We start from the raw sequence: 27885 nt of genomic DNA, 5'->3' as shown, positions 1-27885 counted from the left end.
TATATATATATATATATATATATATATATATATATATATATATATATATATATATATATATATATATATATATATATATATAAGCTTATCTACTTAAATCGGAGACCCCACAGCAGAGAGAATATAAATTTACAATAGTTTCTGTACCTAAATTTTACATTTTCTTTCATAACTCCATCATAGAGAACGGAGGTCATGGCTGGTGTGCAGCTGCATGGTGATGGTTGTGACCTTTTTGGTTGTCCTTTGATCACGCCCTTAGATATAAACCCGGTTTTGTTGATTCTGACTGTTGACGTATACTTTTTTATCACTATATTTCTACATTCTAATCTCTAATGGCGTATCTTGTAATGAAAAGCGCTTGTGCTGTTTTAAAGATGAGCCTAGAGTCGTTGTAGGGTGATTTTCCTGGTATTGGGAGCGAATGGTTGGATTCTGGTTCCACAATTTGCCCTGGCGATCAATACAGTCTCATGAGCATTACCTTAGATCAGTAGGGCCGTCTGTGTTGCTCCACTGTGTTAATGGCTAAAACACGGTCGATATTAAGTCTCTGATAAGGTTCTTGATTCTCGTAAGAAACCGTTTTAGAAAATGAAAGATATATGGGGAAATCTTTTAGTTTCGGGACCAAAAATGTTAAAGAATCTACTGACATTATAATTGCTTAGGAAAATATCCCTACACAAGCTTGGATTTGATTTTGATTTTGCTGAACTCATTGTGCAATGATTTTCGGGGCAAATTCTGGGGTGTCTGTCTGGTGGTCTGAAGTGTTACAACATAGCGGCTGAGGGCGAATATCGTAATGGTAAGAGCAGGGGTTTCTGAAAAATATCGCATTCACAACTTCTGTGCGATTTAGAAGCCTATTTTTTGTTGTCGCTAAGTTGCCGAAAACGCTCAATTTAAACTTTTGCTCGGGAAATTAGAAATACAGTGGAGCGTTGACGGAACGAGTAATGAAATGGAGTTCAAAGGGTGAGTGGGAGAAACATGGACAGTGTTGATGTTTGTGGGTAATTCATATATTATGCGATGATCACATAGTCTGCCGAGGATTGCACTCACGGCTCCCAAGTCCTGGCGATTTTCAAAAGCTTTGCTGTACAAGGTTTGTGTTAATTAAACTGCATCGCAATGAAAATATCGCATTAAATAAAAAAGATACTTCTTACCTCATCTTTAAAATGAAAGCGGAAGGCTGGTCACCAGCAAGTAAAAGTCACTTTTAGATGAAGGTTATGTACATCTTCGTATTAATGGTGTATATTTTTATTCTCTTCTAAATATTACCAGAATAAACAGTCGAAATTTTTGACATTATAAACAGAGGTCACGTAAAGGACAAAATCTATGGACTTACTTCACACACACACACACACACACACACACACACACACACACATTTACGAATTTTGAAGGAAGTGAAAAACATGTCTTTTAAAATGTCCTAGGCCATAGTTATTGGGAAATACATGAGAAGGTGGAGATATCCAAAGCTTCGCGGTGCAGGGAAAGAACCATATCAAAATGGCCCACCCTTGAGTTGCCAACAGCAAAAATATGAGAAGCGTGATATATATGTTAAGTTTATGCATTTAGAATGTTAAAATACATAAAAATAATATTTTATTCAAGTTACACACGTGTTAAGTCTTTTAAAACAGACCACAAGAACTCCAGGAACTTATTAAATCGTCAACAGTATATCAAGGTGTTTGGAGGTAATTACAAGCATATTTAAAATTTCGGACTGTGTGCAATTATCTTAGAGGTCCTCTTCATACTGATCAATAATAAGAAATACAATTGTTCACCTTTGAGAATTATCTAATTGAGAATATTCAAAATTAAAGTTGGCACAGTTAAATTTGTCACAGTTCTATTCTCTGTTTTGTTTATGAAAATTTATTATTTATGTATTTATTTATTTATTTATTATACTTTGTAATGAATAACAAGTGAATCAAAGAAGGTACTTAATCATCCTTTTGAGCAGCAGAACAGATGACACAGAAACGAGGTTGAAAGAAATCTCTGATTACGTCAAGTAAAAATCAGCAAATGATTTTCAGTGGATTACATCCAAAAGCCACACGAAGAGGAGCTTGATGTAAAACATCTTTAAATATGCCTATGGTAGGACCACTGTTTTTATCTGACTACCGATATTACCACTATAATCATTTTCCCAATTATTTTATGATTGTCTACCGTCAAACGCAAGTTTTCTGTGATATGAATCCTAAGTAGTTTATCTGTTAACCAATAGATGGCACTACATCTAGGCATCTTCATCTATGGTGTGGAATTGCTTTCAAGTGTGGCTTCTGGTTAGTACAATTACATAGCCATCTAGCTTAAATTTCTCCACACTCAAAAGGCTAAAGACGTGAGGGCAGGTATAAGGTGCATTGCATGGCAGCCCGAAAATTTAGAAGCTGTGTCCCGCTGGCATCTTGAGTGTTTGTTGAGAGTGCGTTAATTCAACATCCCGGGGACGTGGTCCGTTTAGTGGAAAGGTAAATTATGTTATGATTAAGTGTTGGATGTCATGTTCTTATGGGGAGGGTAATGATCATTAACTGTTTAGGTGCCATTAAATGGAATTACCTCCGGGGGGTGACCTGATATCTACAGCATAGCTGAGTGTTAATGGGGATGTGTTGTTTACGGAGAGGGAAGCCCCATCATTTTGATTTTCGGGTTTTATTTGTTATGGTTTATCGCAAGTGCTTTATTCTGCTTTGCAAAGCTCAAATTAAACATTTGAGAAGATGTCGTTAGATATTAATGTGAAGATATTGGTAGATAAAGGATTCAGTTGCTACTAGAGTTAGTGTAGGGGAAATTCGGGTCGTTATTTTACCAAGAACTGGCCAAAACGAACCACTACTATTCCAGTTAGAGTGGGGTATTAGATGGTTAAGCTTAGGTTAAGATAGATAACCATAGTCTTACTCACCCTATATAGTATGGCAGTGTGGAAATTAATGGATTAACTTTAGAAGAAACATTTTTAAGATGTATATTTAAGTGGTAAAGCAGCAGTTTTAGCCATGCATCAAAACTAGCTTTGGGTATTATTTGCTTTGTAGTGAGGGTAGAATATGAAAACAGTTGTGGAGTTAGATTTGGGGTATTTTACTCAGAACTGATAAAGTTCCAGTTTAGGGGCATTACAGAAATACATTGAGGATATGGAAGAAGTTGGTGTCGCTGGCCTCTGCTATTCATTAGAAATCTCTTAAAAGCAGAACTTCATTAGGAACATTTCTTTTTATCCAGTGGTATTAGAGGAGGGTTTTCATTTAGATGTACATGGGGTAAAAGTAAGGGAAACAGTTCATGCCACACGTAGCTTCTGCCAGCAATCTAAACATATTTCCCATGTTATTGAAAAAAATGAAGTGATGTTATGGTAGCATTTCTGAATGTGGGGATTTTTTTTTATAGCTGTGATGGCACTGACAACCCAATCACTTAAGCTAGGTACCTAGCTATGTTGACTATGGGCTGACTGCCTCGACCAGGATTTAAATTTTTACGGGTTCGACCCTGAGCAGCCTGTACATGCATCACAGTTCGCAACACCAACCACCACAACACACAGAAGGCCAACTGCATGCAATAAGTATAGCTAAAGGAAGTCGATGACAATGTGTCTTGTATATTTTGAATATGATAATGTGAATGGATGTGGCCTTTTTTCATCCGTTTCCTGGTGATATCTCACTAATGTGGGAAATGGCGATCAAGTATAAATGAAATAGAATATTTTAGATATTTCCTTGTGAAGTGAAACTGTTTGGGTTATCCATCCCCACAGCCCAGGCTAGGCCCAGATTTAAGGTAATTTTGAGCCCATAGGTGTAAATATGAGGGATTCTCATGTTCTCTTAATTTATATTACTGATTCATATTTAACTGTTTCCATTGTTACTTTTCATAGAATACAAAAATACTTCAAATCTTGCTCCTCGTGTTTAAACCGCTGTATTATATATTGAAGTTATTCCATGAACACAAATGAATAGCTTAGAAGTTATGCTACTGTTCATTTGTCTTACCAGTGTTCAAGCTTATATTAAGGTATACTAGGACAGAGGGAAACTCAGCCTGGGGTTAGGGAAGGGTGCTTGGCTTTACAGTTTAATGCTACACTTTCCCTAAACTTCAGTACTGCTGTGGGTGAGATCTCTCCTTTGACAGCTCTTGCTGGACTTTGCTGATTCTTTCAAAGGTGACCATCTTTAAATATTTTGTCATCTTGCATATTTGTTTGTCTTTGTGTTTCCAACAGCTATTCTTCAGACGAGTTCATTAATGGACTTGTAATAAAGTTGGAGAAAGTAAGAAATTACATAGAAAAATTTCTTGATTGTGTTGTTCTTTTTGCAGATCAGTGTCTACTATCACATTATTTCAACCAGCCACCTGATGTTTCCTTGTGGACTGCTCCAAGGTTTGTGAAACTTTTCATTTAATCACTTATGGTTTTGAGAATTGCTTCAGATTACCTATTTAGAATTTTACATTAAACCATGTGTTTTGGTTGATTTCAGTATGACAGACTACCTAGGAATTTTATTGATTACATTTTGCAGTGATAGAGTATTGTATTTGAATCAAAATGAAACGGTAGGAGAACGATTTGGTTATTTTTTTTATATCTAATTTTTTGGTGTGTGTTTGCCTATTTTTCTGGTGTTATCCAGATTTCATTGGTGGCTTTTATAGAACTACTTGAGCAAGTGAGGATTCAAACTCAAAGCAGACTTTTTTATAATGATGGATATGCTTCTCTCCATTTCATTGGTACATCTGTTCTTCTTATGATAAAACCTCTACTGTTGTAGCTTGGACTGCTGCATTTTCTATAATTTTATAAGCTAAAGTAATATTTGATTTTTTTGTATCACAGTATAATAATGTTGATTTAAAGCAAAATTTACCACAATTGAAATGTACACCTATTCCTTGACATAGGACATTTCATCTTGTCATTTCAGACTTTTGACACATTATAATCAGGGTTCATTGTATTGCTTTGCCACATGTGTGGTTCAGATTTTGGCAAATTTTAAAAGAGATTATCTGTATAATTCTGTTCAGAAAATATTCTCTTTTATGACAAAGTACATCATCACTTTTTAAGGTATTTGCGTACTTATGCATATATTGTCACAGCAGAATCTTATATTCAATTTATATCCCACCACATACATTTACATACGCATACATATACATATATACACATGTATATATTCCTACTTGCTTGACTTCAACCATTCCTGGTGCTACCCTGCCCCACAGGAAACAGCTTCGCTATCCCCACTTCAGTGAGGTTGTGCAAGGAAGGCAGACCGTCTCAAGCTGTCATGTGTAATGCACCAAAACCACAGCTCCCTATCCACATCCAGGCCCCACAGACCTTTCCACAGTTTACCCCAGACATTTCACATGCCCTGGTTCAGTCCATTGACATCATTCTAATTCAATCTATTCCTTGCACACACCTCACCCTCCTGTATGTTTAGGCCCCGATTGCTCAAAATCATTTTCACTCCATCCTTCCACCTCCAATTTGGTCTCCCACTTCTCCTTGTTCCCTCCACCTTTGACATAAATATCCACTTTCTCAATCTTTCCTCACTCATTCTCTCCATATGTCCAAACCATTTCAACACACCCTCTTCTGCTTTTTCAACCACACTTTTTATTTCACACATCTTTCTTACCCTTTCATAACTTACTCGATCAAACCACCACACACCACATGATGTCCTCTATCATCTCTTTTCCATCACATTCACCTTCCTCTGTACAACCCTATTTACAGCCCATGCCTCGCAACCATATAACACTGTTGGAACTATTATTCCTTCAAACATAATCATTTTTGCTCCCCTAGATAATGTTCTATCCTTCCACACATTTTTCATCACTCCCAAAACCTTCTACCCCTCCCACACCCTGTGACTCACTTCTGCTTAAATGGTTCCATTCATGGCTAAGTCCACTCCCCCTACTGAACCTGATAATCTTGCTCTTATTCACATTTACTCTCAACTTTCTCCATTCACACACTTTTCCATACTCAGTCACCAACTTCTGTAGTTTTTCTCTTGAATCAGCCACCAGTGCTGTATCATTGAGAAATAACAACTGACTCACTTCCCAGGCCCTCTCATCCCCAACAGACTGCATACTTGCCCCTCTCTCCAAAACTCTTGCATTTACCTCCATGTAACTGATGAGATCGGTGGAATAGAGGTGCCATGTGCTGAAAAGGCTGCATATAAACAAGAAGTGGACCATGTAACTGATGAGATCGGTGGAATAGAGGTGCCATGTGCTGAAAAGGCTGCATATAAACAAGAAGTGGACCATGTAACTGATGAGATCGGTGGAATAGAGGTGCCATGTGCTGAAAAGGCTGCATATAAACAAGAAGTGGACCATGTAACTGATGAGATCGGTGGAATAGAGGTGCCATGTGCTGAAAAGGCTGCATATAAACAAGAAGTGGACCATGTAACTGATGAGATCGGTGGAATAGAGGTGCCATGTGCTGAAAAGGCTGCATATAAACAAGAAGTGGACCATGTAACTGATGAGATCGGTGGAATAGAGGTGCCATGTGCTGAAAAGGCTGCATATAAACAAGAAGTGGACCATGTAACTGATGAGATCGGTGGAATAGAGGTGCCATGTGCTGAAAAGGCTGCATATAAACAAGAAGTGGACCATGTAACTGATGAGATCGGTGGAATAGAGGTGCCATGTGCTGAAAAGGCTGCATATAAACAAGAAGTGGACCATGTAACTGATGAGATCGGTGGAATAGAGGTGCCATGTGCTGAAAAGGCTGCATATAAACAAGAAGTGGACCATGTAACTGATGAGATCGGTGGAATAGAGGTGCCATGTGCTGAAAAGGCTGCATATAAACAAGAAGTGGACCATGTAACTGATGAGATCGGTGGAATAGAGGTGCCATGTGCTGAAAAGGCTGCATATAAACAAGAAGTGGACCATGTAACTGATGAGATCGGTGGAATAGAGGTGCCATGTGCTGAAAAGGCTGCATATAAACAAGAAGTGGACCATGTAACTGATGAGATCGGTGGAATAGAGGTGCCATGTGCTGAAAAGGCTGCATATAAACAAGAAGTGGACCATGTAACTGATGAGATCGGTGGAATAGAGGTGCCATGTGCTGAAAAGGCTGCATATAAACAAGAAGTGGACCATGTAACTGATGAGATCGGTGGAATAGAGGTGCCATGTGCTGAAAAGGCTGCATATAAACAAGAAGTGGACCATGTAACTGATGAGATCGGTGGAATAGAGGTGCCATGTGCTGAAAAGGCTGCATATAAACAAGAAGTGGACCATGTAACTGATGAGATCGGTGGAATAGAGGTGCCATGTGCTGAAAAGGCTGCATATAAACAAGAAGTGGACCATGTAACTGATGAGATCGGTGGAATAGAGGTGCCATGTGCTGAAAAGGCTGCATATAAACAAGAAGTGGACCATGTAACTGATGAGATCGGTGGAATAGAGGTGCCATGTGCTGAAAAGGCTGCATATAAACAAGAAGTGGACCATGTAACTGATGAGATCGGTGGAATAGAGGTGCCATGTGCTGAAAAGGCTGCATATAAACAAGAAGTGGACCATGTAACTGATGAGATCGGTGGAATAGAGGTGCCATGTGCTGAAAAGGCTGCATATAAACAAGAAGTGGACCATGTAACTGATGAGATCGGTGGAATAGAGGTGCCATGTGCTGAAAAGGCTGCATATAAACAAGAAGTGGACCATGTAACTGATGAGATCGGTGGAATAGAGGTGCCATGTGCTGAAAAGGCTGCATATAAACAAGAAGTGGACCATGTAACTGATGAGATCGGTGGAATAGAGGTGCCATGTGCTGAAAAGGCTGCATATAAACAAGAAGTGGACCATGTAACTGATGAGATCGGTGGAATAGAGGTGCCATGTGCTGAAAAGGCTGCATATAAACAAGAAGTGGACCATGTAACTGATGAGATCGGTGGAATAGAGGTGCCATGTGCTGAAAAGGCTGCATATAAACAAGAAGTGGACCATGTAACTGATGAGATCGGTGGAATAGAGGTGCCATGTGCTGAAAAGGCTGCATATAAACAAGAAGTGGACCATGTAACTGATGAGATCGGTGGAATAGAGGTGCCATGTGCTGAAAAGGCTGCATATAAACAAGAAGTGGACCATGTAACTGATGAGATCGGTGGAATAGAGGTGCCATGTGCTGAAAAGGCTGCATATAAACAAGAAGTGGACCATGTAACTGATGAGATCGGTGGAATTGAGGTGCCATGTGCTGAAAAGGCTGCATATAAACAAGAAGTGGACCATGTAACTGATGAGATCGGTGGAATTGAGGTGCCATGTGCTGAAAAGGCTGCATATAAACAAGAAGTGGACCATGTAACTGATGAGATCGGTGGAATAGAGGTGCCATGTGCTGAAAAGGCTGCATATAAACAAGAAGTGGACCATGTAACTGATGAGATCGGTGGAATAGAGGTGCCATGTGCTGAAAATGGTGATTTTGAGCAACAAGGAGACTATGTAACCACTAAAACTAATGGAATAAAGGTATGTGCTGAAAAGGCAGTGGGTGAAGTTGCTTCCAGTCAAACAAATAAGCAAGTATTGACAACTATGCCAGTATCTAGAAGTAGTCATATGGAATGTCAATTAGTGACCACTAATAAGCCTAAATCGTTAACAGCTGATACTCAGACTTATGACTGTCAAATGGAATCCACAATAGATACACATGCAAGTAAACAACAGTGTGCCACCAGTTCATTAGAAATATCCAAGCCATCCCCTAATACTCAAGAGGCAAAAGCCAACTCTTCTAGAAATAGACTTTTTGAATGTGAAAAAGAAAAAAATGAGTTTAAGAAAAATGCACCGTTGGGTCATTGGTCATGTGATCAAAGAGTTGGAAGACAAATGAGTTCAAAATCTGGCCATGGCTATTGGCAAAGAGAGAAAAAACACAGTTACCCTCAGGGGTCTTCATGGCAACAGACGAGTCCCAGAGAATTTTGGCAGATTGAAGGAAATAGGCAAAGTCGAGAAAGTGGATGGCAGAATCAAGGTTCTGGATGGCAAGATCGTGGAAATCAAATGAGAAAAAAAGGATATCTGTTGGAAAACCAAGGGAGCACATGGTACATTCAAGGAAATCAGGAATTTCATGAAGGAAATGGGTGGCACAGTCAAGGAAATAGATGGCACGGTCAAGGAAATTTTTGTCATTATCAAGGAAATGGGTGGCATAAGGCAGGAAATGGTTGGCAAAATCAAGGAAGTGGTTCCCACAGTCAAAAAAATTATAATCAAGGAAATTATGGGCTGTGTCAAGCAGATGGTTGGCAAAGTCAGAGGAGTGGCTGGCACAATCAAAGAAATGTTTGGCACAATCAAGGAGATGGTTGGTGCAATCAAGGAAATAGTTGGCACACTCCACAATATGATATGCACTGTCAAGGATTAGGATTAAACAATAAAAGTGATGCAGGGCAAAATATGGGAAATGGTTGGCATGGTATGGGACATAATATGCAGGAGCAGTTACAGAATTGGCAAATGAGAGACAGTAGGTGGCAGACCCAGGCATATGATAGACAAAATCAATATAGAAAATGGCAAAATCAGAGTAGTAGCAGCTCTCAGAATCATACATGGCGAATCCAGAATAGTAGTTTTACCCAAAGGCATAACAGTAAAATGTCAGATAACAGAATTCGTGAAACTGAAGGTAATGTATCATCAGGTAAAGAAAATATGTCTTCTGAGAGGAAAGTTGAGGAAGATGTACCATCCATCAGTAAAATAAATCTTGAATGCAATATGTTTACTGTACATTCTGTTGATGTTGATTGTGATGATACTGAAAGTAGAGGTGATCCACAAGATGAACATGATGAATGGAAGATGGTTGAGGAAATAATGAAAAAAGAAAGTCCTGAAAATAATGAGGTAAGTAAGACCCAGCACAGTAGTGAAAAGTTGAGTAAAACTATTGAGGGTAATAGGGCTGATGTACAGCTTTACCATGAACAGGATTTAGACTGTAGTGGATCCGATACTGAGGAATTGGAAGTAGATGACGTTTACTTAGTAAGTGAAGGGTCTTTGAAACCAGAAGAAACTGTGAGTTTTAAGAAATCAAATAACTCATTGAAGTTTAGGGATGTAAATGCAAAAAAGAATGTATCCCTTGAAAACAGTGAAGATATTAGATGCTCTGCAAACAACAGTAGTAATTATACAGGAGGCAATGCAGATGATGAGTGCATGGTATTAAATACAGTAAGGCATTCTGAAGCTGACTCTGGTATTGAAGCATTGGATGAGACTGATAATCCTCTTGATATCTCCATAGAGTCTAACAAAGACAGTAATCTTGAAGAAATTGAGATAATGTGGGAAAATGTGAATACCTCCAACCCATTAGACATTCCACTTATTGACATTACATAACCAAATAGCAAAGGTATTTGTTTTTTAGTTAATGCTCATTAGATTTTTTTTTGAGCTCAGAGTGCAACATCTCGAAACCCTCAATGCCCTTAGAATGTTGATTGTGAGCTAACCATAATTTAGCTACAGGATACCAAAATTAGGTTTCCATGTCCAACTGAACAATTGATATCTTCCATATGTATGTTGTGTTGAAAAGGGGTGGGTTCTTGAACATTAGAATAGTTGATTATCTGTTGTGAAATCATTTACTCATAAATTGATGATTAGACTATTAATTATAATTCATTTGTAAATGTGTATGTTTTCATTCAACTGCATCATCACTCCATATATATTGGCTCAACATGTTTAGAAAGTTAAATACAAATTCTGCCATTGTATGAGTAATGTTGTTAATCACTCACACTTCCAGATGTCAGTACAGGCAATGTTTGACCATCATCTCAAAGACAGAGAAATGTTGCATACTTTAGAAGAAGGAAAGTAATTTTTGATGGCTATGAGCTGCTTTATGTAGTGGAAGGGTTAATGCACACATTGCCCTATTTCTTAGCCAGTCCATTTCAGTAGTTGCCATGGCCCTTGATTAGTTATATGCATTAATTTGGAATAAAGAAATTTTGCAGCCATCTGAACAGCATGGGTTAGGTTCATTGTGCATGTCGTCGCCCGTATTCAAAGGAAGGGGGTGCAAACACAATCTTCCTCAAACGTTTTGGGTTCTTAACATTATCCACACTTTAAAGTGTTGAAAAACTGACAGCAGTACTCAAAACACGTTTTGTTTGCTCTGTGCTGTAACAGAAAGGGTGAAGAGAAAGAAGTGCTTATCAAGTATACATAAGTTAAAAAAATTGTTGCTAATAAAATGAGGGTTTGAAGGATTTCAGGGGATTTAATATGAAGGATATTCCATGAGACACTTGTGTTGCCTGCAGTGTATTGTAGTAATTGGGAGTAAAACAAGAATAGATGGAAACATTGGAAAATGTCAAAAACTTTGCTCCATAGCCAAAAGTGTAATTTTCGTCAAAAAGTGTAGCCTCAAGATGGACAATGACCATGATTGACAAAGCCATCCCTAAGTGTTTGCCATAATATACAGGCTACTGCATGGCCTGCACAAGTATGGATCTAAGTTAAAATTACTGCTGGATGGAAATACTTGGTAACCTGTTACTGAAGCCACTTTTAAAATTTTCGGGGAGTATTTAATAGCATTGCTTTACCTGCCCTGCCACAGAGTAGGTCATTTATTAAACCTAACCGCCTATCCATGCTTAGGAAACTTTTTTTTTCATACTATTCGCCATTTCCCATGTTAGCAAGGTAGCGTTAAGAACAGAGGACTGAGCCTTTGAGTAACTATCCTCACTCGGTCCCCTTCTCTTCATCTTTTGGAAAATTAAAAAACGAGATGGGAGGATTTCCAGACCCCCGCTCCCTCCTCTTTTAGTTGCCTTCTACGACATGCAGGGAATACAAGGGAAGTATTCTTTCTTCCCTATCCCCAGGGATAACTTAGGAAACATATTTATTGATATATACTTGATGCCATTTCCTGTGTTAGCGAGGTAGAGCCAGGAAACAAAGAAAGACCCATCCACTCATATACAAACTTGTATATACATGCATGCACATACACACATTATTTTTTTTATATTATACTTGATTGCCATTTCCTGCATCATTGAGATAGCAACAGGAAACAGGTGAAGAAGGATCTACCTACTCGTATGCACACACATATATACATGCATGCTCATGCATGTACTACATATTCATATCAACATATACATGTATACACATGTACATTTTCATGTTTGCCTTCATCCATCTGTTTCCTCATTTAGAAATTGAAATACAAGAAGGGGTGGGTTTCCAGCCCCTATCTCCCGCCCCCTTTAGTCGCCTTCTACAATACGTGGGAATATTATTTTTCACCTATCCCCACACATACATATACATAAGTATGAATATATATACACACAGGCATGTACACATGCACTTATTCATACTTACTCTCCTTCATCCATTTCTGGAGCCACCCATCCCCACAGGAAACAGCATTGCCTCCCTCTGCTTCAGTGAGGTAGTGCCAGGAAACAGATGGAGAAAGACCACATCTGCTCAGACTCATTCTCTAGGTGTCATGTGTAATGCACCACAACCGTAGCTCTGTCTACATCCAGGCCCTACAGACCTTTCAATGGTTTACCCTGGACCTTTTGCATGCCCTGTTTAATTCCACTGAGAGCACTTCGACCCAAGTATGCCATGTCGTTCCAGTTCACTCTGTTCCGTGCACACCTTAGGAAATATACATTCTGTAATTGTTTAAGAGTTACAGACTGTACCTCTTAGACTTGTAAATTTTGTGACTGTACTTGTTACTGTATTTTGTGCTTTCATCATTCAGATGAGATACTTTTTACCTAGCAGACAAATTTTCATGTTGGAAGAGTGCATGGATTTCACTAGCCTTCACATTCATAAAGATAAAAGAACCATTATAGATATTAAGCTTTTTAAAAAATTTAACATTTTAAAATGATCTCATATTCATTTCCTAATATAGTTTTGTAAAAGACATGTTTTTCAGCACGCCTTCTTTTTCATTACAGGGTTTCCTTGATTTACACTAGAGATGCTTACCTTAAAACTGGATTGTAATTTGAAAACATTTTGCAAAATAATATTTTTATAAATTGAGGATGCATTTGTAGAAGGTACTTTGTGGTCATCTGAACGAAAAGTAAATATGAAAGACAGGGTAATTAAATAAATCAAAGTAAAATATAGATAAGTACTAAACGTATAGTAACAAAACAGGTACAGACTATAGATCATTGTTTACATATATGAATTGTGTAAATGTGTACTCACCAAAAATAGCAGTGTGTAGTGCTCATCAAGTCCTGAGAGTTTACAGAAACAATGAGGTAATGTACTTTGCCTCTTTTTCTGATATCTAGCATGTTTTATAACTAGCTGGCGAGGTTCCTCTACTTGTTGAAGTTTCCTAGGCTTTAAAGAAAGTATTAATAGGAAATGAAAATCTTTCTCATCATTTCTTGGTCCTTGTAGCAGCAGAGGGTGCCCATGTTTATCTTATCTTATGCCATGTTTATCTTCCCACAACATGCTAGCACTTGCTCCATGACCCTGAAAGCTAAGAGAAGTTTTCTTGCAGTAAGCTGTTTTGCCATATTTACAGTGGGAACAATTACAATACCGAAGGCAAAATAAAAAGTATTACTCAGACTTTTACAATTTTGTGCTGTTAAATTGATAGTGGCCAAAATAGAAAATATGAAATGGGTGATATCATGGATACTTATTGGTGTATAAACACAAAATGAATTCCTAAATCACAGAGGTATGATATATATTGTACCTAGTAAGATGTTTGGGATTGGTGATTGAGAGGTGGTTGGCATGAACAGAGCATCAGATTGGGTTAGGGGCTTTGAAAAATTTTTGGAAAATAGAAGGGAAGGAGAGGGATTGGTATGAGACATTAATGAACCTGGAAAGAGCATATGTTAGGCCTGACTGCAATGTTTTATGAGAGGTAACATGAATATTTGCTTTTGAAGGAAAACTACAAGATGCAGCAAAAAGTTTTTATCAGAAAAGTAATGTGTGTGTGCAAGTAAAAAGAGAGAAGATGAGAGGTTCCAGGTGAAAAATGGGTTTGCATCGAAGGAGTGTGATTTCTCTATGGATGTTTAGTGTATTTGTGGATGGTGAGGTGAGGGAGGTGAATACAAAAAAAAAAAGAAAAAAAAAAGGATGGGTCGTCAGTATGATGGAGTTGGGAAGAGGCATGATGCATATGACACAGCTCTCCTGGCAAGCTCAGGAGAAACTCCAGGAGCTGTTGTCTGAGTTTGGGAATGTCTGAGGAAAGTTGTTATTGTAAATAAAAGTAAGGTACGGAGATATAGCAAAGGAGTAGGAAAGAATGGTGCGAGGGTATGAAAGGGGAGAATATGGGGAAGTAGGATGCTTCAAGTACCTGGAAGTGGACTAAATTAGTGGATGGAACCTTGAGATCCAAAGAGTCAAATGGTGGGAGAGGAGACAAAGGTTCTGGATGCATTGATGAGTGTGTTGGTCATTATTGTTCATGGCAAAGATGGATGTTCAAAGGTGTAATAGTCCTGACAGCATTGTAAGGATGAGTCGGGCCCTGAATGCAAAATTTTGTAAGGTGGTGGATGTGTTGAAATTGAATGGCTTCGAACATGTTGTGAGAAGAGGTGATTGTTTAAAGAATGATAGTGTAAAAGCAAGATGTAGTGAATACAGTATGTGTGCTGAAATGGTTTGGATGTTTAGAGAGCATGAGAGAAGAAAGACCGACAGAAAGGATCAATGTGGCAGAATTGGAGGGAGTAAGACTGAAAATATGGAAAGAAGGAGCAAAAGAGGCTACAAGGAGCTGGAACCTGAACATTCAGCAGGGTGAGTGACATGCTTGAAATAGATTAGATTGGATAATTGTGGTATGTTGGTGATGAGATGCAGTGTGCCATAAATAAGCTAAACCATGGTATATGAAGTGGTCAGGGGAAAACATAGAATTGGTTTGTGGGATTTTTCTTTGGATGATGGTTTCTAGTTTTGCGGCTTTATAATTGACAGCCAAAGAGCAGATGTGAGCAAATGTTGACTTTGTTTTGCATGTTCTTGATACTGTCTTGCTAATGTGGGAAAATAGTAGATAACTTTGAAAAAGTACCAGTGAACAGTGAAAGAAAAATAAATGAAAATGATCATGTATTTCTCATTGATATGATTATGAAAATGATTCCAAACATAATGAAGTGATAAGCATAAGAAGGCAGGAAATTGGACTTGGTCAGTAATGCCATGATGGGCATTGGCTGTTGTGAATGGATCAAAGGACACTATAAATGTGTAATGGTGTAAAGGAATCTGTATTTAGTTGTGTAAAATTAGGAATATCTGGGTGATTTAAAACGAAAAATCTACCAATATTTTGATAGTGTTAGGTGTTGCTAAAGTTATACTGGGAACAATAGCACAGAAGACAGAAAAAGGGAAAATTAAAAGTTATGCCTTCAATGTGTTTGCTGATATAAACATAGTATAGAATCATTGCCAAGAAAAGTGATGATTACTCTCTTCTTGCTGGTAGTAACAAAGTTTATTCTGAAGATACTAAACATATAAATTTAAAAGGGTAGTATAATAGGGAATTGGTCTTTCTGATGGCATGTAGAAAGTGGTGTGAATAAGGATCGGTGATAAATGTAGAAAGGCATTACTGTAATGAAAATGGTTGCAGCCAGTATGATGCAATAACATGGTAAGCCTCTCGATGGGGTCAGTGATCTTCCACTTAAAACATTTCCTGGTAGTATTATTGAATTTTAAAAGCTTTTGAAGTATTCTTCCATGCTTGCCTAGTGCAGGAGCAGACTAAGGAAGGCTGCTTTTGCTCACATCCATTCTCTACATGTAATGTGCAATGCATTGAAACTAAAACCCATATCCAAAAATCAGGCCCACATAACTTTGTGTTTTCTCCAGGCAGTTTGTAGTAAATTCTTTATCATCATCTTTTACTTCAAGGCAGTGGTTTTGAATTCTAAACATAAAGATTACTAATTTTGAAAATGTTGCATAAATTGTGATTCTTTGAACTCTCCAAAGGGAAAGGTGGCCCTTTTTAGTCTACCAAGTTGGAAGTTCAACCATTTGAAGACTAAGATTTGTCTTTAGTTTTTCAGAAAATCTTGCATTATGTTTTCTTGAGAAAAAGCTTCACACACAAAATTACGACATAAGTAGGAAAGCTTTCATTTTGTGGTGGTGGTATCAGTTGGAAAAAAGTTAATTAAATGTGCATGAATTGAGGAGCACCTTTATGCTAAATGATTAAAGTAAAGCACTTTTATATACTATTTAGGTAAATGGTGAAGAAGGGGTTTTTTATCATTTATGAGTGCTAGACTGCATTCACAACTTCATGAAACAGAATTGCACTTTAATTAGCTTTATAAACATGTCCTTAGTCTGGTGTATTTTTTATTCCTCTAGCCTATGGTTTTTAAAAACTCATTTTGTTAATTTGATTTATTCAGTAGACAAAATATTTAAAGGAAAAACAAACTTTCCTTAGTAGCTGCAATCCCTTGAAGTTATTACAGGGCCTAAACAAAATTTCTTTAACGATTATGATCATTGGCACATCCCTTGTATCACTACATATCCAGAACTACAAATTTGTCTTCCCATGTCTCCGTGCATTTATTTTTGTAGCTACCAGATGTACATTCCCAAGTCTTTTTCCTATGGTATTTATAAGGTAACTGATGGCTGTTAACTTTCTGAGGGTGAATCGATGCTGGGAACATAGTTCCATTTAACAACTCGAGGCTGCTCTATGACATAAAACAGCAGGAAACATTAGGATGCGTCTTAGTATGCATGGAAGACTGTTCCCATATGTATGACTTAAAGGGTTAATTTTATATTAGTGTGAAACTGAGTATTCTGTTACAGTTTTTATTTGTCAATATTCTTTGTGAAAACTATTGTAAGAGACTACTAAAAACTGAGTGATAACTCATAAAATTTAATTATCCTTTGCAAAGATAAAGGAATAATTCATCTAGGTATTAAAGAAAATCTGAATGTTGGCAAACCATGCTTAATGCAGATGGTTTTGGTTAAAAAAAATGCTGTGAGACCCATGTCCCCTGCAGTCAAACAGTTCCTATCAGGTTCGTCTCGTACATATTGCACAGCCAAGATTTAAGTAGAGGGGTTTCCCAATTTTTTACTTTACTTTTACCTGCATAAAATTTAAAGTTCTTTTCTCTCTTGCCACTCCAACTGTGCTTTTATGTTTTTGCTTTGATTTTCAGGGCATATGTAATTCATAATATTATGGACAATTTTGGCACTAGTTGATTTCATGCATTTGTAACACTGCACTGTCCAATTAAAGAGTTGAAAATTATGTAATTTATATTCCATGAGAGTATATTATACATTAAGGTACTATGTAATTTGTGTTCACAAAATTCCATTAATTTACTCTGATATGAAGTTTATCTTTCAACCTAACAATTAACTACTAACCCTTTGTATTCTTGCTATTAAAACATGAAAATAGAAATTGAAAAAAGCTTTGTGTTGTGTTACCCTTGCAAGCTTGAGAGGACTACTAGTAAGGATAAAAGTGTACCCACTGTAGTTTCAAAAGCACTAAGAATGCATACAAAATATTTATTTTGTCATACTATTTTTATGTAAATTTTGATGTATAAATGGATGTATTGTTGCACGTCATGAAATTTCCCTTACGTTTAGCAACATGGTCTCCAGATCTTTTACTGTGTGTACTATCCAATTTTGGCTCCAAATCAAAAATATCACCCGATGTCAACTGTTACAGGTATCCGGATCTTTTACTCTATGTACTATCCACTTTTGACTCCAAATCGAAAATATAAACCCATGTCAACTTGTACATACAAATCCCATTACAAGCAAGCACATATGTGAAATTCAGAGGAACTCGTAAATGTTCCTGAAAATTACCAGATTTTAAATTTTCAGGAAATGGTAGTGAATGGAGGGCAGAGTGTAGAATACAAACTACTGAAGAGAAAATAATGAGATGTATATAAAATAGAAGCAGTGAAAAGTTTTTATCGAGGATGTAAGGCATGTGTATGTGTAGGAAGAGAGGAAAGTGATTGGTTCTCAGTGAATGTAGGTTTGCGGCAGGGGTGTGTGATGTCTCCATGGTTGTTTAATTTGTTTATGGATGGGGTTGTTAGGGAGGTGAATGCAAGAGTTTTGGAAAGAGGGGCAAGTATGAAGTCTGTTGGGGATGAGAGAGCTTGGGAAGTGAGTCAGTTGTTGTTCGCTGATGATACAGCGCTGGTGGCTGATTCATGTGAGAAACTGCAGAAGCTGGTGACTGAGTTTGGTAAAGTGTGTGAAAGAAGAAAGTTAAGAGTAAATGTGAATAAGAGCAAGGTTATTAGGTACAGTAGGGTTGAGGGTCAAGTCAATTGGGAGGTAAGTTTGAATGGAGAAAAACTGAGAAGTAAAGTGTTTTAGATATCTGGGAGTGGATCTGGCAGCGGATGGAACCATGGAAGCGAAGGTGGCGAAAATCCTGGGAGCCTTGAAGAATGTGTGGAAGTCGAGAACATTATCTCGGAAAGCAAAAATGGGTATGTTTGAAGGAATAGTGGTTCCAACAATGTTGTATGGTTGCGAGGCGTGGGCTATGGATAGAGTTGTGCGCAGGAGGGTGGATGTGCTGGAAATGAGATGTTTGAGGACAATGTGTGGTGTGAGGTGGTTTGATCGAGTAAGTAATGTAAGGGTAAGAGAGATGTGTGGAAATAAAAAGAGCATGGTTGAGAGAGCAGAAGAGGGTGTTTTGAAATGGTTTGGGCACATGGAGAGAATGAGTGATGAAAGATTGACCTAGAGGATATATGTGTCGGAGGTGGAGGGAACGAGGAGAAGTGGGAGACCAAATTGGAGGTGGAAAGATGGAGTGAAAAAGATTTTGAGTGATCAGGGCCTAAACATGCAGGAGGGTGAAAGGCGGGCAAGGGATAGAGTGAATTGGATCGATGTGGTATACCGGGGTTGACGTGCTGTCAGTGGATTGAATCAGGGCATGTGAAGCGTCTGGGGTAAACCATGGAAAGTTGTGTGGGGCCTGGATGTGGAAAGGGAGCTGTGGTTTCGGGCATTATTGCATGACAGCTAGAGACTGAGTGTGAACGAATGGGGCCTTTGTTGTCTTTTCCTAGCGCTACCTCGCACACATGAGGGGGGAGGGGGATGGTATTCCATGTGTGGCGATGGGAATGAATAAAGGCAGACAGTGTGAATTGTGTGCATGGGTATATATGTATGTGTCTGTGTGTGTATATATATGTGTACATTGAGATATATAGGTATGTATATTTGCGTGTGTGGACGTGTATGTATATACATGTGTATGGGGGTGGGTTGGGCCATTTCTTTCGTCTGTTTCCTTGCGCTACCTCGCAAATGCGGGAGACAGCGACAAAGCAAAATAAAAAATATAATAAATAATATAAAATAGCAAAAATAAGGATTTCGGGTGAAAAATAAAATGAGAATTTATGGGAGTATAACAAGTAGGTTTGGAAGAAGGTAAGTAGATGGAAATGTTGGTCAAAGAGACATGGATACTGGTCAGAAGGATTAGAGGTATAGAGAGACAAGCAGATGTAAAGGACAACATTGCTAAGGATAGAGAATTTAGCAAAAATGGTCTGTATGAATGGGGAATAGTGATGAGTGAGTTGATGGAGGGTGAAGGTTCAACTACCATTGAGTGTTGTGTGTGGCAGCATAGAAAAAGCATGATGCTTGGATGAGTGTTAATTATATTCCACTGTGTAAAGGTAACTGGAGTATATGTTGACTAAGAATTATAGAGGTCATGTCTTAGCATGGTTCGTAAGAGGATAATACATTGTGTTAAAAATATTGTGAGTGGAGATCAAGGTGAGATTAGAGAGGAAAGTTGGTGTAAAGACCAGTTTTCACATTTCCTGGTAATGGAAAAAAAAACCTGTCATCACCATTCATGGATTTAGAAAATGCTCTTGGTAAAATTGAGAGAAAAGCTCTTTGGGAAGTCATGGCTGTTATAAAGAACTTTATAATGGAGGTAATGCATAGTGTATGAGATTAAATGGCGATACAGTTGGTTTGAGATGAATAAAAGATTTTGAGATGTAACATCATTTAAAGCACTGTATTCATGGACGGGGAATCAAGCAAGATAAGCTAAACTGGGTGGTCGCACTTTAGTGGTACTCATGGTAAATCACAGTTGTTGCATGCACATGCTGCTCTAGAGTTAGCTGAATTAGAGGAAGAATTGGACAGTAATGTCATAATTTAAGAGGAACATACTGAAAATGAATACAAGTAAAAGCAGGAAGTTGGTTTTTGAATGAGAAAGAATTTTCTGTGATCATTTTCATCAGAGTTGTCGGATTAATTCAGTTTTAAGGTGGTTGTATGAGTAAAGGATGACATTTATGGGATATGTAGGATGTTCGACTGTGTCTGTAAAGTATGTATCCTTGTATTACAGATTTTTTATAAAGTATACCATGTGCACGTTTATAATACGTGAATGACTTGGAAGTGCAAGCATCTGAGATGCAGTTTTTGAAATGTGGCATACAAAGTGTGTCTTAAACAAAATATGAAAAACAAATCAGGAGGATATAAGGTATAACACAGTACTAGAAAGATAGTAGTAAAAGAGAAAAAAACTAAGATTGTATGCAGCAAGTATGAACAGATATACAGAAAAATGTTTCAGTAGGGCTGATGCAGAAGCATGTGTATATGAGAAGATTAATGGAGGAATTTGTGTTATAGTCTGGTGATATCTACAGGCAAGGAAGAGGCTTCACTTTAATCACTCTGCTATACAGTGGAAACAAGTTCACATGATATGCATGTGGAAGTCTTCACAGAGATGCCTTGAAAATACACTGAAAAGTTCAAGCAAAAGTCTTGTCATAAGAATGTATTATAGTACAAACAATTAAACAACTTAGAACTGTGGCAGGTGATGAAGAATAGGCCATGATCACATGAGAGAGTTACCTTGCCCTTGCTTATTGTAATGCCAGTAATTAATGCTTTAGTATTCCAAGATACAATGTAAACAGCAAGTTTGTTGTCTCCTGAATATTTGTGGAATGCCTATTCCCCTGGATTAATTTATAGAGCATTGCAGTTGTTACTCAAGTTATTTTTATCTGAACTCTACAACATAAATTGTAGGGAAGCAGGTGTTATGTGATGCTCTTTCCTCTAGAAACTAGTTTACATCTGTTTACACAGTTTTGGCCATTTACAAACAGCAGAATTGTAAATGTTACATGGTCATTATCAGTATAATCCAACAACTGCTGCTGTATCCCATATCTTTCCATGTGGAATATCCTCTCTCTCTGAACACAGTGTAATGCAGATCTTATAATAAAAGTAAGTAATGGTTTCATTTGAATGGCAACCAAACCAGGAGCAAGACTGGCAAAAGAATGCATAGAAGAATGGACTGTGGCATTTGAAAGAATTTTTGTATGGGCCATCCTGCACTGAGGGTAGCTGTAACAGGAGATAATATCTCTATTGGTGTGTTTTATACACAGCTTTTGTCCCTTCTATATTTGGGTATATGAAACAAAGCATTTTTATACAAAATTTATCAATACAATAAGATTACAAAGAGGAATGGATGTGTGATCCATATCACACCAAGCGACCCAAGTATTTAGATCTTGGGTATTTTTCCTTCAATTGTGGCCACTGAACCAAAAAGTCATCAGTTACTCTGTACAACATGCAGCCAGACAAGGAAAGAGTTTGCACACGACAAAGACTTTCAATGAATACAGTACGAATCTGACAAATACCAAGGATACGAAATAACAGAGCAGCAAAACAAACTGGTACACATGTTCCTGGCCCGTTAGTAAGGATCAGTGTTGGACGATGACGGGCAACCACCAAGATGCTGAAGATAAGGGCCCACAGAGCAGTGCAAGCTGATGAGATCCATGACTGTCCAACCTCTCTTGTCCGTGGTACAACCTCCACCACAAACTGATCATCTCCTCCACAGTTCACCTATTCAAGAAATGAACATATTAATTTATAAATTTCCCAAACAAAGATGGATAGGAATCCAGTTGCTTGATTCTTCCGTAACAGTTGAGAAAACTCAAGTGCCTTGCACAATCCATTTCAACATATAATGCTTTCAGATGGAGAATTCTTTATCAATTATGGTGGGAACTGAGGTTGGACCAAATGCAATCCACATGCCAAACACTAATCTGCCTTTAGCAGTTTCTTCCTGTATAGCCTGACAAAACATTATCTTCAGGTGCGGTGTGTGTGAAATGTCTTGGTCAAGTTTTAATTAAGTACAGTAGAAAAGCAATATTAAAAAGAATAGTGACGTATCAAAAGCTAGACTAACCCAAATCTCCTCCACCCCATCCTTTCATATTTTTCTTGGTTGTTTAAGACTAAAAACTTAAGACCTTTGTTGTACCAAAAGCAGTATTCAAGATCCATAAAGAATAATTTAATCATTATATCATTTGAAACAATCCTCCTCTTCAACATAATTTTGAAAAAGATTGCATTATCCTTTGAAAACACAGTTTTATAAATGAAGAGGTGACATTCTGTCACCTTTCATTAAAAAAACACAAGAGATTCTACTTCAGTAATTCTTATGATTTATAAGTATAATACCATAATTTTTCAGAAATAAAACTTGACTGTTGAAAGACGGAAAGAATATTAAATCATGCTTAACAATTCTACCTGAGAAATATTAGAAGGAAGGAAATTTACTGTCCAGTGCATGGATAACTGCAAGTTGTAAATATTAGTAATTACCTGTTTGTGCCATACAGGAATGGAGTTTTATACTTGCAGTGCTCCATCTCTTGAATTTTCTCTATCAAATAACTTAAATTTATGTATATTGTCTGCATTAACCATGTCCTCAGTCACTCTATTCCATTCATCCACCACTCTTTTACAATAAATGTTCTTCTTTACGTCTTTTTTAATAAGTTTATTGCTTAATTTCACGTTATGTCCATTGGTTGCCGTATCTCCTCTTTAGAACTTTACTGAGTAAGTCATCAATCTTTTTGTGATTAAGTTTTCTCATTTTTTTCTATTCCAAGGTGGATAAATGAGAAGCCTCTTAGCTTTTCCATGTGAAGGTATCTACTTGCAGAACATAGGCAGATGATTAACTCACAAGGTTCATGCGTATGGCAACATTTGGCCAGAGGAGAGATGTCAAACATGGAAAAGTGTACTGCTTAAGGTGAGAGGGTATATCAAAAGTGTTATCTGACTAGTAACTTCAAGAGAGCAATACAGAGAGATCAGGGAATTGTGGTCAAAGTCTTTGTTAATAAAATCAGAGAGCCAATTAAAGAATAGAAATACAAAAACTGCATCTTGAAATGTTTCACCCTACACTACACCTCACCTGCTTAGTTATCCACCCTTGCAAAGGCAATTAAACTGCAAACTGTACAGAACAGAATAATACAAGCTGCTTAACAGCAGTATGTATTTAACAAAACAATTCTTATTACAGTCCTACCTTGATATGCTCAGCACCCAATTGTTTGAAAGAACTCAACCCCTCTATAACACACTTCAACCCCCAAGCAAAAATAAGTTCATCCCTCCCTCACACTTCAGCAAACTACATTTTACTTTCAGTTTCCCCTTTCCCACCAAACACATCACTGACGAAACATACCAATACTGTAATGACATAAGTGCTAAACGCTGCCTTTCCCAACTCAGTTGAACTACACTCCAAGACATGATCTCTGCATTCTGGACACCATGCATCTCCCTAGCACTGCAAACAAACTTAACAAAGCCCCTCATGCCTAATCAAGCAAGATCAATTTTGCCCTAGCATTCAATTTAGTTGTCAAATTTATGTGCTTTCCTGTTCTATTTATCTATATGTCCGACACATGTTCCAAATGGAACTCCCTCAAGGGAATGGCCATGGCAATAGAGTCTCCATAACTATAGACTTCCAGTGCCACTTCTTAGCCTTTAGTGCCTTACCCTTAACAAGTCACTAGTAAAGGGCAACTCTAGAGCAGTGTTTGCAGAAGCTCCTACCTAATGTTCATACTGACTACTTCTACCTAATGCTCCAACCTATCACTTCTACCTAATGTTTTTACTTAATGCTCCTGCCTAAATGTTCCTACTTGCTACTTTGTCTACTGCTCCTACCATTTTTCCAAAAGGCAGGGCTAGCACATAAGCCTCACCACAAGAAAATCTAGAGTTACAAAGTACGAGCATTGTGGGTTTAGTGTTGTCAAGTGTTGTGTATGACAAAAAGAGATTGTATATTTGTGGACAGAATGCCAGTAGTCCATATGTGCATGAAGCTGAAAGAAAAGACAGCTACCTGGGTCAAAGGAGTGCAACTTTACAACCACTGGAGTGCTGGCTCACAACACAGCCATCACTAACCTTCCTGATACCTAAGCGGGTAGTATTGGTAATGTACCTTCCTGGTCGTCAGCTGCCTAACAGCTACTGCCTTTCTTGTTCTTATTATCTATGGAAACTGCCCTACAGTCTATTTACTATTACTTACAAAATAATACAGTAAAGCCTTTGAAAATCCTTCATCAGAAAACAAAACAAAGTCTAATAAATTACATGTTAAACATTCTGAAGTAGGTGAACACGTTGCAGATACTGTTAGGGTAGATTTACTTCCATCAACAACAGCAAGAACTATTCTGTTATATTGAAAGAATTTTGAAAAACCATCGCTGCTTCTATTACAATACTGTGACCAGACAAAAGGAGTGGATTAATGATTACTATGGAATGGCTATTATCTGGATGAAAGAATAGCTGCTGTCAGATGCCTTGGATTATGCTTTTAATTATGGAGAAAGCTGAAAAATGGTGTCTCTTTTAGTTTGCATGTGGTGTGAAAATTTCAAGAAACAATAAACCATGTAAATATTTTTTATTTATACTGCATTTGTTTTACTGTGTTATTGTCTGTCTAATCATTTGGAAAGATTTTCTGCCTTGTTTGTCTAAGGGATAAACCAATTTTGGTTCATGAAGCATTTTTTAAACACATCAATGATGTTAATCAGGGAATACCATAGCTATATTACTGTGGTTTTCCTTCCTCCGAGTTCAAAAGTGATTTTCTTTTGGCTACATTTAAGGTGCATACTGTAACTATTTGAAGATATGAAATACACTTTCAAACAACTACAATTTCTTACTTCTAAGATTCTGTTTCTAAATGAATAATAATTTGGCAACCTGTGCTCTTCTCAAATACATTTAACTATGTAAAAGCAAACAACGGCTTTATCAACGTAGCAGAAATTATGTTCAACAAAACAACAGCAGTAGCAAAATGAGGTTATAAATGGAATGATGATAAGCACTAAACATAAAACAAAGTTCTGACTGCGACTACCTTTACTATCAAAAGAATCTAAAAATGAATACCCACAACTTGTTTCAAGGACAACATTGACCTACCATGAGTTTTTCCTCTGTCTGAGAGAGTCTCTTCAGACTGATAGCATCTGTAGCAGCGACAACATAGATCCTTGGGCTATGGCGAAAAGGATCCAAGGTGGCAACCATCTTCAGCATTTCTCCAGTATGACCACCTGAGCCTAAGACAATCAAAGTCTTCACCGTTTTGCTTGTAACTACCAATGGCACATGGCTGCAGTAGTTGACCGTGTACAGGACATATACAACACGCATCAACAATATTAAGCACCCTACGACAAGAAGTAGTACCAGCATGATTTTCTATCAGTCTGAAATACAAAAAGTGGTTATATATGAAAGTATGGCAAGATTAGTTCAAGAATTGGTTCAGTAAATGCATTGTTTGAAAGTACTACAAAGTTCTACAAAAGAGAGTACAGCCACCTGTAGAAAAAAAAAAAAGGCTGAAGAGACATTTGGAGGAAAATAATTCTAGAAAGTGATAAGAATAATGAGCAACTAAAGTGCCATTTCAAATGGAATATGCATCTATGAATGACCGCAATAAAAAGCAGAAAAGATTTAAAAACTAAGGATAGTGTTGTCTAGTAGTTTGGTGTTACATCTTTACATTGAGATGAGAAGTGGTAAGGAAGAAAGCAGTTGTATAGAATGGAGAGTTAAGAGATGTAAGAACAACAAAAGCTTATATATTATCATTATGTTTCTACATTATGTACAATTTTATGGTACTTTATCACTACCCAAATTCTAACTATAGAATTCAGGATTTTATTCTTTTTTTTGTAGTATATTTGATTTCACACTAAGGATCATGGTTGTACTGATTGGCTGACAGAAGTTACCCCTGCATAAAATCACCCCTCCCCCTACATGAATTACCTTAACCTACGACCTAGTAGCAATGATTCTATTTCAGATCACCTTTTATTGTACTGACTTCATTTCTGTTACTGATTGTCATACATACATGAGCCGACTGGGATCAAACCTGCTTAGGTTCAAATCCAAGTTATGGCAGATGATCCACAGTCCACCCATCCGTTCTTCTTCATCAAGGGGCTGGTCAGAATGGGTACTTGGCATAGGCTGGGGTATATATATGTGTGTGCATACATACATGAGAACAAAGACATAGTTCATATAAGCAAGGATATGAAAACGGAGCAACATTAGCGTAAAACTCTTTGTCTCCCAGTAAAGGACAAAGAGCAATCACACAGCATACCCTGCCCGTCTTTTAATTCAGTGCTCCACATGACCCTGAAAAAAGACATGGTTCTAGGCAAGTTTATGAAGACAGGGTAACGTGAGTGTAAAAAAAACTCTCGGTAAAGGAAGAAGAGCAATCACACACCATACCCTGCCCGTCTTTAATTCAGTGCTCCACATGACCCTGAACAAAGACATGGTTCTAGGCAAGTTTATGAAGACAGGGCAACGTGAGTGTAAAAAAAAAAATACTCGGTAAAGGAAGACGAGCAATCACACACCATACTTTGCATGTCCTTTAATTCAGTGCTCCACATGAACCTCCCGCCTGCTGGAGGTCAAGCCTTCAGATGAAATACACATGGAAATAGAATTCTCAGAAGTTCCTCACATGAGGAAAGTCCTAATTACTGCCTATCTACTCCATTCCCACTTTCATCTTGTAGATCTGGTACGTAGATACATAAATGTAACATACACACGCACATCGCCAAGCATAATGTCCATTGTCTTCCAAGTGTAACATGGACTCCCACACTTATATCGTGCTTAGAAAGACCCTGTACGTGGATGTTTTTAAAGGACAGTTATACATATTCACCAAAGGTCAACATAAAAACTTAGGTCATAGTGTCTTTTAATTCACGGGATTAATTTCCAAGCAACAGGCTTGGGTCGTCCCCGCCCTTAATTTAACACATCAACTCGCGGCAATAGTATGACTGGAACCTCGTGTGAATAGCCTCTATCCCCTTTAGTTGCTGAAGGACTGTCTTATTGACCTATACTAACCACTGAAGACACGAAATACTGACCCTACACGGTAGATGAAATATCTGCTTGACAACCTGTCAACCGATGCCCATGACGAAGCTGAAGTCAATGTCATAAAAACAGAGCCGTGGATTCGGATACAGAAAAGCAACCATTGTGCCGCTATAGTATTTTACTCGAAATTTGAGGAATATG

General features: G+C 37.7%; 2 protein-coding genes across 2 annotated transcripts in view; one reads left to right on the top strand and one right to left on the bottom strand.

Moving 5' to 3' along the window:
• Nucleotides 1-2390: 2390 nt before the first annotated feature.
• The window catches only part of Sec6 (Exocyst complex component Sec6), a 55426-nt gene continuing 29931 nt past the window's right edge, over nt 2391-27885 (top strand). The window contains exons 1-2 of the mRNA XM_071659090.1: nt 2391-2528; nt 4408-4471. The gene's annotated coding sequence lies outside the window, so the exon portion shown is untranslated. The remainder of the gene's footprint in view (nt 2529-4407; nt 4472-27885) is intronic.
• Alg14 (ALG14, UDP-N-acetylglucosaminyltransferase subunit) lies at nt 21822-27838 on the bottom strand. Its single transcript, XM_071659100.1, has 3 exons — nt 27732-27838; nt 25723-26012; nt 21822-22260 (listed from the first exon to the last, which is right to left on the bottom strand). The coding sequence occupies exons 2-3, from the start codon at nt 25996-25998 to the stop codon at nt 21883-21885; spliced, it is 654 nt and encodes a 217-aa protein (XP_071515201.1). The 5' UTR covers nt 25999-26012; nt 27732-27838; the 3' UTR covers nt 21822-21882.

This window comes from Panulirus ornatus, chromosome 67, assembly GCF_036320965.1.
Source record: "Panulirus ornatus isolate Po-2019 chromosome 67, ASM3632096v1, whole genome shotgun sequence".
NCBI lineage: Eukaryota > Metazoa > Arthropoda > Malacostraca > Decapoda > Palinuridae > Panulirus > Panulirus ornatus.
Note: the sequence above shows the minus strand (reverse complement) of the source record. Positions and strands in the feature narration are given on the sequence as shown.